At 35.3% G+C, this 16,197-nt stretch overlaps 1 protein-coding gene across 2 annotated transcripts in view; it reads right to left on the bottom strand.

The window, feature by feature from the left end:
- KPNA3 (karyopherin subunit alpha 3) overlaps positions 1 to 16,197 on the bottom strand; it is a 97,958-nt gene that overhangs the window by 4,496 nt on the left and 77,265 nt on the right. For both annotated transcript variants that reach the window (XM_061434646.1, XM_061434647.1), the window contains exons 10-15: positions 15,069 to 15,113; positions 5,544 to 5,675; positions 4,498 to 4,626; positions 1,263 to 1,367; positions 1,093 to 1,164; positions 771 to 933 (exon numbers count right to left, since the gene is read on the bottom strand). In XM_061434646.1, the coding sequence (XP_061290630.1) occupies positions 771 to 933; positions 1,093 to 1,164; positions 1,263 to 1,367; positions 4,498 to 4,626; positions 5,544 to 5,675; positions 15,069 to 15,113 (646 nt within the window). The remainder of the gene's footprint in view (positions 1 to 770; positions 934 to 1,092; positions 1,165 to 1,262; positions 1,368 to 4,497; positions 4,627 to 5,543; positions 5,676 to 15,068; positions 15,114 to 16,197) is intronic.

Here is a 16,197-nt window from a genome sequence, read left to right on the forward strand (position 1 = left end):
CCATGGGTACATGTGCCCCCCCGCCATCCTGAAGCCCCCTTCCCACCTCCCTCCCCACACCACCCCTCTGAGTTCTCCCAGGGCACCGGCTTTGAGTGTCCTGTTTCATGCATTGAACTTGCACTGGTCATCTGTTTCACATATGGTAATATACATGTTTCAATACTGTCTCTCAAATAATCCCACCCTCGCCTTCTCCCACATAGTCCAAGTCTGTTCTTTACATCTGTGTCTCTTTTGCTGCCTTGCATATAGCATCGTCATTACCAGCTTTCTAAATTCTATATATATGCATTAATAAGACATCTTAAAAACAAAATGAAAAGTGAATTAATAGTAGTACAGTATGAAGATCTGGCTTTTAACTATGCTCCTACCACAAACTACTTCTCTGACCATGGACAAGACTCCTTAACATCTCTAGCATATTTTCTTCTTGTTATTAAGAAAACACTTTCTGTCTGAATATTCAGTGATGCTATCACATTTGTTTTCACTTAATCTTATGCAACATGACTTCAAGAGGAGTAACTGTGTTTCCTAAAAAGCACTGTAAAACTCTAAGAAGGTTATGGAGTGACTTTCACAATCAGCTGTGTTCTGGAAAATCTTCCTGGATTACTAACATAGCAAATAAAGAACAGCAACATCCTCAGACGATATTAATAGCAATGTATCCTAGCACTTTTCTTTCAAATTAACTGTCTTTAAAGGAACTAATGTTTCAGAGTTGCACAGCTCAACTGTTTTTCTTTAATCAACCCTCTTACCTCCACATTCTTCTATTATTTCAGCTATTGTGCTTGCTTCATCACCAGCCATTATCAGAATGTTTTTCAGACCATCTAGGACCACCTGAACAACTTGAGAATCTTTTACTGACAATAAATTACAGAATGGTGGTATTACATTCTGCTGTACAAGGTATTCAACCTAGACAACAAAAGAGAAGAGATACTCTTATTTATATAATTACCTCTTCCTCCAAAGGAATACAGGACAGGGCTTATACACAATCAGAAACTCCTGAACACAAGAGAGTAGTGCACTTCCCAGTATTAACAATCATAAGATTTTTTTTTCCAGACTCACTTGATCTTTTCTGCCACTTATCGTCAAGTTGCTAATAGCCCAAGCAGCTTCCTTTTGTGTTCCAAAGTCCCCCTAAAGATTTAAAAAGAAATGCTGAAATGAATTTTTTGCTCAAAAAGTCTTGGTTATAACATATTAACAGACATAATGAACTCATAACAATGACTGACCTTGGCAAGCTGATGAATAATCATAGGAATTAATCCAGCATCTATTACAGCTTGAACTTGTTGCTGGTTGCCTGCTGTAATGTTGGAAAGGAACCACACTGCTTCCTATAATTAAATAAAATACAAGGCACCTTTATTTGAAAAACTGTATCTTTAATGTGCTTATGCTCTTACTTTAATGTGGTTTACATACACAATAACAAAACCATCTCAGTTACAATAAGGCAAATGCATCTAAAGGTGATTAGGCAATACAGTATCTTCCATTTTAAACCTATTAGGAAACTTTTAAGCAGAATACCTTGGCCCATTTACCTAGCATAACCTTCAATAATACAGATGCTTAGGACTATACCCTAAGCACTGTTTCAGGCAGTGGTGACATGGCAGTGAATAAAACAGACAATAAATCTTTACGCAAGGACCTCACATTTTTGCTTCATGAGCTCCCTCTCAATAGTGATCCCCAACTTTTTTGGCACCAGGGACCAGTTTTGTAGAACACAACTTTCCCACAGACAGGGGTGGCAACTGGGATGATTCAGGGGCATTGTATTTATTGAGCACCACCACCTCAGATCAAGAGGCAATAAATTCTCATAAGGAGTTCACATCCTAGATCTCTCGCATGCACAGTTCACAGCTGGGTACAAGCTCCAAGAATCTAAGGCCACTACTCTTCTGATAGGAGGTGGAGCTCAGACGGTAAGGAAAGCAATGGGGAGCAGCTGTAAATACAGATGAAGCTTTGCTCGCTTGCCCACTGCTCACCTCCTGCTATGCAGCCCCAATTTCAAACAGGCCAGGGACTGGTACTAGTCCTTGGCTCAGAGGTTGGGGATCCCTGCTCTAAAAGACAAATGACAGAAATAAATAGAAGATAGAATTTCCTCATACTTTGTTAAAACTACTTCTAAGAAAGACGAATTGCTTTATTGTAAAAATACTTATTTGCAAAATATATTAGAACTTAAGTCTCTAACTAGTCTAAGAATGATCTATATGACAAATTTTATTGTAACCTTAGAGCTTTATGTCATGAACAAACAGGTTTATTTCTAAGTTTAGTGTTAAAGTACTATCTTCTTCTTCCTCTACAACTGAAAGATTATAGGAGAGCCCCCACGGGCCTAGTAATTACAATTAAGCACTTTCATCACCACAGCCTGGTTCAATCCCTGGTCAGGGAACTCAGATCCCACAAGCCCTGGCACATGGCCTAAATAATAAATAAAGAAAAAGACTGTACACTTTTTTGCCATCCAATTGTGGTGAGATATCAATAACTGGTTAACTGGTGTTTTAGAGTACAAGGGTGTTTCACTACACTATTTTTGCAAATTTCTTGCACATTTGAAAATTTTCAAACTAAAAGGTTGAGGGGGAAAAAAACCAAGTTGTTAACTTACACCTCCAAAGAACTATGATGTAATCAACATGCAAATAACACAAACACTCAAGGTGGAAAACTTCTGCAACAGCTACCTCCTTGCTGAAGCTGAGGAGATATCTATCTATAGAAACCCTTTTCCTTTCCCCTATGATACCTTCACTCAGAGTATATCAGATCCCAGGCCAGAACCTCTCTACCTACTCCTGTCCAGTTTCCTCACTTCTCAGCCTTGCTTCCCATTACAGAATACTAATACATTCAGCTGTAAAAATCACGTATATTTGCCTGGAGTCTAAAAGACTCTGGCTTCTTTCCCTTCATTGGAACAAGTTGAAAGTGAAAGTGTTAGTTACTCAGTCGTGTCCGACTCTGCGATCCCATCGACTGTAGCCCACCAGGCTCCTCTGTCCATGGGATTCTCCAGGCAAGAATCCTGGAGTGGGTAGCCATTCTTCAGAAGATCCCTTCTTCAGGGGATCTTCCCGACCCAGGGATCAAACCCAGGTCTTCAGTATTGCAGACAGACTCTCTATCACCTTAGCCACCAGGGAAGCTCATTGGAACAAAAGCACCTACAAAATGTGATTTCTGACTACACACTTTTCTATAAAAATTCAACTATCAAATTTTAGTTAAGGAACTATATAAATAGAAGTTTTGTTAGTCTGAGGAATGGTGGCATTTCAGGCAGATACTACATGTAAATCAAAACAAGCAGGATGGCTACAATAATAATTAAAAAAAGGAATTGGAGGGATTTTCCTCATGGTCCAGGGGCTAAGACTCCCTGCCCTCCCAATGCAGGGGGCCTGGATTTGACCCCTGGTCAGGGAACTAGATTTCACATGCCACAATGAACAATCCCGCATGCTCTAATGAAGACTGAAGATCCCACCTGCTGCAACTAAGACCTGGCATAGTCAAATAAATAAATAAATAAACTATATATATATAAAACAAGACTAGAACCTTCCTAACACTGCTTACAGGAATGTAAAATGGTGCAACTGCTATGGAAAGAAGCTTGACGGCTCTTCAACAAGCTAAACATGCAATTACCATATGACTGGACAATTCTACTCATAAAGATATACACGCAAAGGAACTGAAAGCAAGGACTCAAACCAATGTTCACAGCAGTATTATTATTCACAAGAGCCAAAAGGTAGAAACAATCCAAAAGTGTACATCCACAAATGAATGTATAAACAAAATACGGTATATAGGTACAATGCAGTATCTATTCAGCAATAAAAAGGAATGAAGTTTTGATACAAGCTCCAACATGGATGAATGTTGAAAACATGCAATGTGAAATAAGCTAGACAAGAAGACTAAAGTACTTCAGCACATGTTTAACAGTAAGTTTATATCGTAAGCTTAAAATCTTAAAAAAACAAAAACCAAACAGAAAACAATTTTAATGATCCTTTAATTTAGGCACTGTAGTTTTACATTCAGCCTAATTTTGTAGGGAAATTAAATTATGATCTATTTGTTTATAAAAAACACCAGCAAAAGAAAAAGATAATAGCCACCCAATGGAAAATTTCATATGTTCTTTCCACCTAGTGGCTACTAATTTGTTGATCATTGCTACTGCTCAATATACTGAAATAAAAACACTGGTTAAAATGAAAATAATTTTATTCTGTGATGATCATGGCAGCACTTACAGCAGGCAATTAAGAACTGAAAGAAAATAACTGCAGAGGTGGTGTGAAATTAACCAGAGTGGTTTGAAGAGAATCACAAATGAAAAGCAATCGAAACAAGAAGGTAGTTAAAAATGAGATATACAAAGAGAAAGAAATGCATTGATGGGGCTGTTCTATGCCTTACCTTATTTATCTTCTCTTTTGGGTGTGATAAGAGGTTTGGGAAGTGTGAGAGGACATCGCAGTTGAGAACAACCTGGGTCTGTTCGTCTGTACCTGTCACTATGTTGCCAACCGCTCTGAGTGCTGCTGTCTGGGTGGGGATAAAATATTTTCCATAAATTTGTTTATGATGAAACTGATTCTATGTTTTTTATAATCCCGAGAAAATGTAAAAATGCAAGCGGTAAATGATTAAAACTTACTACATACTTACACAAAGCATTTTATAGAACTGAGAAGCAATTCTGAATTTTAAACAACAGTTTTGTGAAAACTGGAATTATATAGGAAAAATTATGTGAAAAATTGTTGGAGAAAAGATTAAAATAAAAACATGTAAAGGTCCATTTTTTTCATAGCTATTTTTATCTATTAGTAAACTGGCACCACAGAAAGATTTTAATAAAGGCCTGGAATGGGTACAGATTTCTATCTAAAGTCATTTTGGCAGAAGTGGGATGAACAGATCTATCAGTGATGTGATGAGAAATTAGAGAGAGAGAAAGAGAAAGAAATGCAGTTATCCAGAGAAAAGAAAATAAACCTTGAACTAAATGAGTGGCTCTAGATATAAGGAGAAGCCAGATGTGAAAGCTATATAGTAAGGACTGACAGGTTTTGAAATGGAGCGGAGATAAGAGGAAGAATACCAAGGTTCCTAGCTTGGACTATGCTGTCCATTAATAGGGGATATATGAAGAGGAGTGGGTTTGTGGGAGAAGACGGTATGTTCATTTTTGCCTGCTTGAAATAATAACAATATTACTGAAGGAGGTTCTTGGCAGTTATGTCTAAGGACTCAAAGACAATTGGCTATATGAGTCTGAAACTCAGCAAAGAATCTGGATGAGATAAAGATTTAGAAATCAACAAAATCAGATTCAGTAAAATAGCAGAAGAAATACTGAAGAAATGTGCATACAGATAGAACTGAAGCCTGACTGTATAAGTTAACTGGTTACAGAAAGTACAAATTTTATACAAGTAAGAAAAATACTTAACACTTACTTGAACTTTCACTTCCTGGTGGCTCAGAAGGGGCACGAGGAACGGCACAACCCCTGAATCAATAACCATCTGTATCTGTTCATTACCTCCATCTGTCAGGTAAGACAGTGCCCAAACAGTGTCCACGAGAATCTGCAGGAAATAAAAAAGAATGGCCACTTAATGTATTTGTTTGAATACTTAAGATACATAACACACTTAGGAGATGGTGACATAAAAAGTAATTAAATTTTGTTTTAGCTTGGTAGCAAAAATATCTGCTAAGCTGATACAAGGTAAAACTTTCTCAATGGCTACCTCAGGTCACTCTTCACAAAAATGAGGCACAGAAGTCCGGGCCAACTTCTACCCCAACTTCCACATCTATATATTAAGTAGATAAAAATAGGCAGAAAAGGAATTCTTCCTGCTCCCACAAACTGAATACCCAATAATCATAAGGAAATACTTTATATACAGAATGAAACCAGTATGCCATGCTGCTTCAAGTCTAGAAGAGCCCCCAAAGATCATTTATCCATGTTAGTAGTTTTCAAACACGTTTAACAATGTAATTTTTCAGACTATTAAACAGATAAATGACTTGGCATTTTAACTTTAGGGGAAAAAAGTTAATTATTTGCAAATCTCTTGAAAAATGTCCCAGCAGAAGAGCACACAGTATAAACCATACACTACACTCATCTAAGTTTGCAAATAATAAACAAAAACCAGGCTCAGGTTTGTTGACTCATTCAAAGTCAGAGAGCTTATAAGTAGTTTTCCTTGGTGTCTTGACAGAGGAATGTAAGCACAGGTCTGATCTCATGTGAAATCCAGAGATGTTTCCTATTATAAGACATTTGTTGCTCTAAAATAAATACTGCCGTCTCAATTCAAATCTCTCCATGCATCCTTCAAAAAAATATACTATTTAATAAGGGCATGTAAAACCACACATAGCCCTCACCTTCAACGTTACTAGGAGTCTGAGAATGCTACAAATGTCAAATTACCTGTAAGAAGAGAAAAAAATGAATTCTGTCCTTTGTCTGGACCTCCCGTCTTAAGCTTATGTGAGACTTCAGAGAAGAGGAGAGGGGAGTGAAGAGCTTACAGTAACATATCCTTTGCTACTCCACATTAGTGGGACAGAGACCATGTGGCTCAAAAAAGCCTACAATATTTACTACCAGTTCTTTACAGAAAAATCTGCTGACACCCTTACCAGAGGATGAGCTTCTTTCAACTAAGAAATAAGTGAAGAAATATTTCACTGTAGATCAAAGATGAACACAAATGGGAAGATAAGAGTGGAAGAATACTTTTTAAATGATATATGTTTCAGAAAAATAGAAATATTGCAACTTCAAAAATGAGAGGACAGAAGGTATGCCCGAGAGTTGTATCCATCTACCATCCTACCCCCACAAGGAAGACCTCCTTACTGGAGGGTATGAAAAGATGCTGTGTGGAGCAGAGCTTGTCTACTCCTCAGTCTGGCATTAATAGGTAGCAAGATTTAAATAGAAATCAGAGTCTCATAACAACACCCAAAATGTGGGCTACAGCTGAAAATAACTCATCATACCAAGAACCAGGATCATTTAAACTGCAAAGGGAAAAGGTGGTCAACAGATGCCAATACTGAGATGACGCAGATGTTGGAACTATCTGACAAGAATTTCAAAGTAACTGTCATAAAAATTCTTTACCAAGCAATTGTGAACACATTAAGTATAGAAAATCTCAGCAAATAAAAAGGAGACATAAGGAAGAACCAAATGGATTTTAAAATTAACAAACTCAATAATCAAAATTTAAAACTCATTGGAAGTAGAAGAGAAAGAGAAAAAAAAAATCAACTAACTCAAAGACAGATCAATATAAATCATCCATGGGGGGAAGGGGAAGATGGCAAAGAATGAAGAGAGCTTTAGGAACATGTAGGATGATTAACAAAAGATGTAGAGTTTCAGAAAGAGGTGAAAAAGTATCTGAAGAAATAATGACAGAAAACTTCCCAAACTGGGCAAAAGCCACAAACCTAGATTCAAAAATGGGAGAATGAGGTGAGAGAAAAGTGAAAGTAGAATAAGCCAGTCACTTATTCTATGGGTAAAGACAGGAGTCAAAAAATACCACTGAAACTTGTCAAACCAGATAGTAAAAAAAAAAAAAGGGGGGGGGACTTATAAAAGGTTTAAGTATAAAGGTAACATTGTGAGAAAAACAAACTTTCCTAAATACCAAAAGAAATTTTTAAAAGAGAGAAGAACACTAAGTAGAAAATAAAACACAGAAATTATAACTCAAAGTTTAACAGGACAGAGTTGAAACCAAACATCAACAGGCTTAACTCACCTGCAACAAGAAAAAGATTTTCAAACTGGATCCTAAACAAAACCCAATTCTATACTGTATACAAGAGACACACCTAAGTCATTCAGAAAGGCTAAAAATAAAGGGACAAGCAAAGGCACACCAAGTAAATTATAAGAAAGCTGAGACTACAAGCCTATTAGCTGACCAGTATAATTCATTCTACAAATCATTACAAAGAATAAAAAAGGCTACTTTATAAAGCTAAAAATCCCACCATTTACAATGAAGATATAACTGTTAAAGACATCTATTTACCAAATAACCCTACAAATATCACTATAAAGGTGAAACTAAAAAGATGCAAGAAAAAATAAAAATATACTGATGAAAGACCTTACACTGTTGTCAGTATGAGGTCAAGTAGACAAGAAAATGAGGATACAGATTTTATAAATATATACTGAAATTCAAACCTTGATAATAGATAATATAACATGCAGACAGGGCACAAAAAAATCAGGTTCAAAGTAAACATCAATTACATAAAGCAGAAATACTATAAGATTATTACAAGGCAATAAAATTAGATATTAATAAATATGAAATACTGTATGGAAATTTAAGAGTCTTACTCTTGGATTAAAAAATACAAAAAAATTTTCTAGAATATTATAATGAAAATACCATATATCAGAAGCTACGGGATTTATGTAAAGCAGTGTTCAAAGGCAAGTTCACAGCCTTAAAAATGTGTATGACAGAACTTAAAAAGAATGAAAATCGATTTCAAAAAGCTAGAAAAAGAACAGAGTAAACCAAAAGAAAGCAAAAAGAAACAACAAAAACAATAGTAGAAAGAAATGAAGTAAAGAACAGGAAAAACCACAGATCTAATTAAAACACTGGAATCCTGATTCTTTGACAAAACTTTGAAAAGTCCTTGTTAACTTAATTAGAGAAAGTGGTGGAGGGAGCACAAATGTACAAAATAAGAAATGATGAAGAAAATAACCCTGAAACAGTAAATTAAACCCCTCAAAAAAATCTTACAATTATTCTGCATACTTACATACAAGCAGAGTTGAAAACTGAGAAGAAATGAATAATTTCCTAGGACAAGAGCTTACAAAAAACTGACCACAGCAGAGACAAGAGAACTTAAACCAATTTCAATAGCGAGAGAAAATTATCAAGGAACTAATCCCACAAAGTATCCAGACCCAAAAGGCTTCAACAGGAAAAGCTACCAAGTCTGCAAAGATCAGACAGACCCTAGGCTGAGCACAGAAAATAAATGAAGAATAATGTTTTTTAAATGTGGTAAAAATATAATAATGAAGACACCATTAAAAAAGCTGTGGACCAATATCATTCAGGTAAATAGTGATATAAAAATTCTGAATAAAATATTAGTGAACAGGAGCTCATACTACCTTAAGAAAATAATATATGATAATCAAGTGGAATTATTCAAGGAAAGCAAGGATGATTCAATTTTAGGAACATCTATCTATGTCGTATTAATAGATATAAACAGAAAATCATATAATCATCTCCATAGACACTGAAAGATTCCAACACTCATTTCTGAGGTCAACACTCAAAATGGGATTTTACGGACATTTCCTTAACATGATAAAACATTGTAACCGAGGAATAAAAATTTAAATCAACAAAAGGAATGGCTGATAAATTTGACTATATAAAAAGAAAAAATCTGCATGGCAAAATATATCAAAGACAAAGGACAAATTAGGAAAATATTTGAAATATATATCAAAAGTAAAGAGCTAACGTCCTTAAAACATAAAGAGCTCTTATACGCTAAGAAAAAGAGGCGAAAAATTTGATTAAAAATGAGCAATAAAAGATAAACAGGCTATTTGAAAAGATGCAAAAATGGCTCTTCAACAAAATCAAGTTCAACCTCACTTATAGAAAGTGAAACACATACTAAAAATGAAATACCGTTTCTCACAGATTGACAAAAATTTAAAATGTGACAGTACATTCTATGGGCAAGGCTAAGGAGAGAGTCACTTTTATGTATTTCTGCTGAGAATGCAAATGGCACCGCCTTGTGCAGGGTATTTGGTAGTGCATAACAAAAATTACAGTGCATTCACTCTCTCATCTAGCTATCCTGCTTCTAGGAATTTACCCTGAAATACACCTCCAGCAACATGAAAATACGTAAGATTAATCCCTGCTACATTATTCATATTTGCAAAATTCAAGAAATGGACTAATTGCCTACCCCAAGTAGGATATTTGAATTAACCTTAGCCACAAAATGGAATACTGTGCATAAAAATACTGGTTGCCTTGGCCTGTGATGTTTTAGGAGGTTGCTAAAGGAAATCTAACTTTGCTCCCTCCATTATAGCTCCCTTCTATTAGCAGAAAATCGTTTTTTTACCTAATACACAGTAGCTTAGAAAAATGAAATATTTAAGTTTTCTAAGCTGAAATCAATTCAAGGTTTTTGGTGGGATCTCATGACAACATTCAGAGGCTAGTGGGAGAAAGTAAGCTACAGCTAGGTCTCAGGTCCCCTGAAACTGCAGACTCTTCTAGTCACCCTTTAATTTTTCTTTTTGATAATATATTGGACCTTCAATGAAAATCTCATTTTTAAAATGCTTTAAAAATTTGAATTCACAGCACATGATTATCAGACTATTCAAATTTCTTTGTTCTCAGCAGTTTGCTTTCCTTACCTACGTAAGCAGACTAACAGCTGCTTTAATATTTGTAATTGTAACTTTCATTGCCTTTTCCCATCTGAACTGCTTCTGCTATTCTACAACTCCTCCATCTAATATTCTCCCCCCCGCCACCTGCCCATTTTCTAGATTTCTATGGTTAAATGCCTGGCTTTTACAGTCACTAACAGTCAATGACTATACTCTTTTCCTTTCAGCTAGTAATCAGATTAATCATGTGTCAATGAAGTCTTCAGCATTCCTGAGGTATTTTAATTACTTTTAAAGACCTTTTTTGTACAGTTCTATGTATACTTGCCACCTCTTTTTAATCTCTTCTGCTTCTATTAGGTCCTTGCTGTTTCTGTCCATTATCATTCCTATCTTTGCATGAAATGTTCCCTTGGTATCTCCAGTTTTCTTGAAGATATCTCTAGTCTTTCCCATTCTATTGTTTTCCTCCATTTCTTTGCTTTGTTCACTTCAGAAAGCTTTCTTATCCCTCCTTGCTAGTCTTTGGAACTCTGCATTCAGCGGGGTATATCTTGCCCCTTCTCCTTTGCCTTTTGCTTCTCTTCTTTTCTCAGCTATTTGTAAGGCCTCCTCAGATGACCATTTTGCTTTGTTGCATTTCTTTTTCTTGGAAATGGTTTTGATCACCACCTCCTGTACAATGTTATGAACCTCTGTCCACAGTTCTTCAGGCACTCTATCAGATCTAATCCCTTATATCTATTTGTCACTTCCACTGTATAATCATAAGGGGTCTGATTTAGGCCATGCCTGAATGGTATAGTGGTTTTTCCCTACTTTCTTCAAATTAAGTCTGAATTTTGCAATAAGGAGCTAATGATCTAAGCCACAGTCAGCTTCTGGTCTTGTTTTTGATGACTGTACAGAGCTTCACCCTTTAATAAACTAGTAAATGTAACTGTTTACCTAAGTTCTTTGAACTGCTCTAGCAAATTAATAGAACCCAAGGAGGGGGTCTTGGTTCTATTCATTAAACCTCCAATTTAAAGCTGGCTGGTCAGAAGCACCGGTCTGACTTTGTGACTGGCAACTGAAGTGTGCCTGTGGGTTAGGGGAAGAGGTGGCCACCACGTGGGACTGAGTCCTTGACCTGTGAGATCTGACACTATCTCTGGTTAGTGCTGGAACTGAATTAAATTGTAGGATATCCAGTGGATTGCAGATACTCACTTGGTGTTGTGGGGAATCTCCCCCCAAATCCCTACTGCAACACATCTGGCGACCAGAAGTATGAGAAGTGAAGTGTTCTGTGTTGCAGTAAAGGAGAGACATAGGAGACAGACCCACAGGGAAGAGCTGGGGTTTTTTCCTACACAGGAGGGAAAGGACAGTTTTCCCTAAACAAATCTGTATTCTTTTGCTATAAATTATAAGCATGAGTATAAAAGTTTTTCAATGATTCCTTCTAGCAAATCACTGAACTTGAAGGTGGTCTCAGGGACCCCTGACATATGATCAGGTGTCACTACCCATCATGTCTCAGCATATAACCAATCTGCCACAACTGACTGATTTCATTTGTACCAGCAGCAAAGCAAGGTAGATCTGTATCAAATGTTAGGTAACACTCAAAATTGTCTGGACATATCAAACCATGGATGAGTAACTTCAAAAAGGACAATGCTTTTTGAAAACCAAATGCTGCAGAATCACTGCAACTGCACGCTGACTTTAAGAAGAACAATAACTAGAAAGAAAATGAACACAGATTGACCTGAATCAGTCCAGATTTCTTCTTTAGTTCTCAGAGTCAGTAAGTAGTTCTTCTAATGTCATATAAGCATATTAATGTCCATTAACCACCTAGTTCTCCCTACACCCCAACACAGCTTCTCCAGCAGTCTCACAAATGACAGTCTCACAAATGAAGTCTTTATTTTAATGCTATTCTTTTACTTTTTCACTTCTCCTCTTTGATTCTTTCCTCTTGAAGTTCTACTCACTTTATCTTTCCTACCCATTACCACTTTGGGTTCATATCTTCATCAAGTCCCTCAAACCTACCATGATAGCAAAATAGGCCAGGTTATGTTCAAACCTGCCCTATTCCACATCCTCCTTATCGCTTTCAAAGTGTCTGACTATAACAGACACGAACGTATCACTCCTCTATTTGAAAATCTTACTTACTCTGCACTGATTACAAGAGAAGTCCAAACTCCCTAACACAAGATACGAAACTCTGTAATTTAAGCAAATGTTTCGGTTTATTAACCACCTGGATTCTCCACATCCTCATGTATTCTCTTTAATTCTTAATATAGTTCCTCTGGTACCTGAAACAACTTTTTCAACTTGACAAAATCCTTCTCATCCTAGTTGTATGACTACACACAAATTAGTTAGCCTTTTTTTTTTTTTAACCATATTTGTAACATGAAGACAATTTTAGTAACCAATCACGATTTTTCTAAGGAATAAATTAATATATGAAAAAGTGCTAAAAAACAGTGCCTGGCACACTTAAAACCCTTAATAAATGCTATCTTTTTTCACCTCTAACAACACTTCTACCACCATCCTTCTCCTTATAATGCTTATTTCAAAAGTTACTTTCTCAGTGAAGCTTTCCGGTTGCCAGAAAGAACATGTGCTTTGATAATTCATTTTGGTGATTTCTCTGTTTTCTTTTCTTGTTTGTTTGCACACATATTGTATCCTTATGTGATCATGGTACAAAACAGCATAGGCCTTGACTCGGCTTTAATTCTCAGCCATGGCTTTTATTCATCATATGACCCTTACGTTATTTTACTTTACTGAGTTTCAATTTCCTTACTAGTTCCTTACTAGTAAAATAAGAGAACAAAATTTATCTCATAAGGGTGCTGGTAAGATCAAAGGAGATTACAGAAATAGATTTAGTACAGCAAGCAACTGACAAAAGCCCATTTCGTTCACTCTTTTTACCTGCTGCTAATGCTGACATCTTAGAGGGCAGAGTCTCTATGTCTTCTTCATTTTTGTGCCTACAATTCTTTGCACAATTCTGCCTAAGTGAGACAATCTATTTTGTTAAACTCGATAAATATACTTAAAACTAGAGAACTTCATTACTTTAATACCTCTAGCTTTCAAATAAACAAGACCAATAGGTGGTGGAAGCTTTTATTCACCTACAATCAATTCCCTAATGTCCTGGAGGGGAAGTCTTGGTGGAAACATCAGATATCTTGCTTATTTTCCTTTTAATTTTGGCTTTCAGAAAGCTTAGGACTAAGTTTAGCATTCAGTAACAACAAATACACTTTAAAAAATAATTTTACCTCCTCCTCCTTTCTTCTAAGGTATTTATTATCTTATGTCTATTGCTAAGTCACTTTTATATCCATTTTGAAATCAGGACAGTATATAACTAAACAGGATTCACTTAATTGTTATGACAGTTCAGGCTAACACTTCACAAATAAAAAGTTACTTCAGTTACCTTTAAAAGATTCCTTCCTAAAAAAAAAAAAAAAGATTCCTTCCTAAGAACTTAAAGTCCTAAAATTAACTAGGGAAATGTGTGGTTCAGTACGTATATAGGAACTATATATTGCTTCTTGAGAAATGTTAACAAAGATGTATTTTCTTCATCTCAATGATAAATCACACATAATTCTGACACCCACACACATAAATATTATGTGTAAACAAGGATACACAAAAACACAAACATACAAATGGGAAGAGATCTTAACTGAAATATTAGAAGCCAAATTCACGCTGGATGAACATTAGAGTCAGTTCTGAATTCTCTAAAATTTATCCATTGTTTTACTTTGTGGAAGAATTGACATTCAGCCTTGCTACAATCAGGAGAATTCTCAGACTGCCTGAAACAAACTATGCCAGAATATATACAGTAAGTGCTTAACTAAACCTCATATAATGAACAAATAATCTAAAGATACCTTTGCATTTAAAGCGATACTTGATATTCTTCAATACTTTAGCTCAAAAGGTTATAGCCTAGGATTTAGTATGGTTTCATAGGAAGTAAACAAGATCTGTCATCAGAAGATCTCAGTTTTAAATATCGACACTGACCCTTATAAGCTCTGCAACTTTGAATAAGTCACTTAACCTTTCCCTGAGGCTGTTTCTTATTCTTTAAAAATGGGGATAATAATATCTAGACTACCAATTACAAAAATCAAATAAAAAATTTTTTTAAGTATGAAGGAGCTTTATAAAGCTTTTACCACTTTATAAATATTGATACTTAAAAATACTATTATGATATAAATAACTAAATTAACTACATATGTGATAATTTCTCCAATGTTAGTATTTTTGTTATCTGAATGATTTAAGATATAAACTCAGTTTAACCTTAATCCTATTTCTGAAAACAGAACATACATTTCTTCCACATACACTGTGGAAGCTTGACAAATTATTAGGATATATGGTGACACTTATTAAAAACATAAGAATAAATAACCCTTTCAGTCTCATTAAGAACCAAATTCCAAAACTAAGGTTCTGCTTTACTTACATTTATATCTGTATGGTATATAAGGACACATAAAGCTGGTAAAATCTGAGGAAAGAAAACAAATGATAAGTAACTCTAGAGTGGACGAAAATGTCTTTGCAAAAACAAGTAACTGTTGACTTTTTTAAAAAGCAGTAAATACTATTTGAGGGCAAGAAAAACAACATTAAGTTTTTTGAATCTCTATTAGGAAAACTAAAATACAATAAATTCAACCTGAAACACCAAAAAATATTTCAAATGTTTAATTAAAATAATCAAGTTAAGTCTGACAGAGACTAATGTACCTTAAAGGAAAAACATTTGTTTTCAATAACATTCTTTATGACATATGTCTACTGGAAACAGTGGAGATGCAAGTATATAGTTATTTTTAAAAAGCCATTCTTAAAACTGATCTCACTGTCCCACTTACCTGCTTAAAACTAAGATTTTATTTAATGAACTACTTGAGTCAAATTGAAGTTTTTGACCTCAGATTTAGTCAAGAAAAGTATGCCCAGTATAAAGTCTGTTGAATGCAGACATTTCAAATCTCTTCTTTAAATCTGTGAGGGAGTGGGGGGAATTACTAAGTACCCTTTCCATATGGGCAAGAGGAGGCAGAAGATGGTGAATGATGCTAATCATAAGGATTACAGATTCACAGTCAACATTTCTCTATACAGTCAAGTGATTAAAGGTTACATAGGATTTTATAAAACTTAAAATACTCAGATCCATTTACAAATCAGATGTAAAGAGCAAAGATTTTACTCTGCTTTAATTAGCAGATTTAACACAGCAATTTAACTCTAGAACATTTGCATATAAGTACACTAGTTTTATCAGCAGCCATCCCTTATTTTTTAGTGTTAAATCAACAACTCAATGTAGTAATAAAACTGAGATTTTATTTTCTTCTTTTGTAGTTTTCTGCTTGAATTTATGGTTTCTTAAATTAAGGTGGACTGTATTTGGTCAGGTGCCACAAGTCTCACAGAAGTCAAAAATTAAGTTATGATACATTACTTAAATATCTCATACCTGCAATGAAATCAGTATATGCGTTATTTCACTCCCTGTACATGAAAACCTAAAGCATAAACATAGGGAAAATATACCAACTGGCCTTTGCAATTCTTCATTT

This window comes from Bos javanicus, chromosome 12 (assembly GCF_032452875.1).
Source record: "Bos javanicus breed banteng chromosome 12, ARS-OSU_banteng_1.0, whole genome shotgun sequence".
Classification (NCBI taxonomy): Eukaryota; Metazoa; Chordata; class Mammalia; order Artiodactyla; family Bovidae; genus Bos; species Bos javanicus.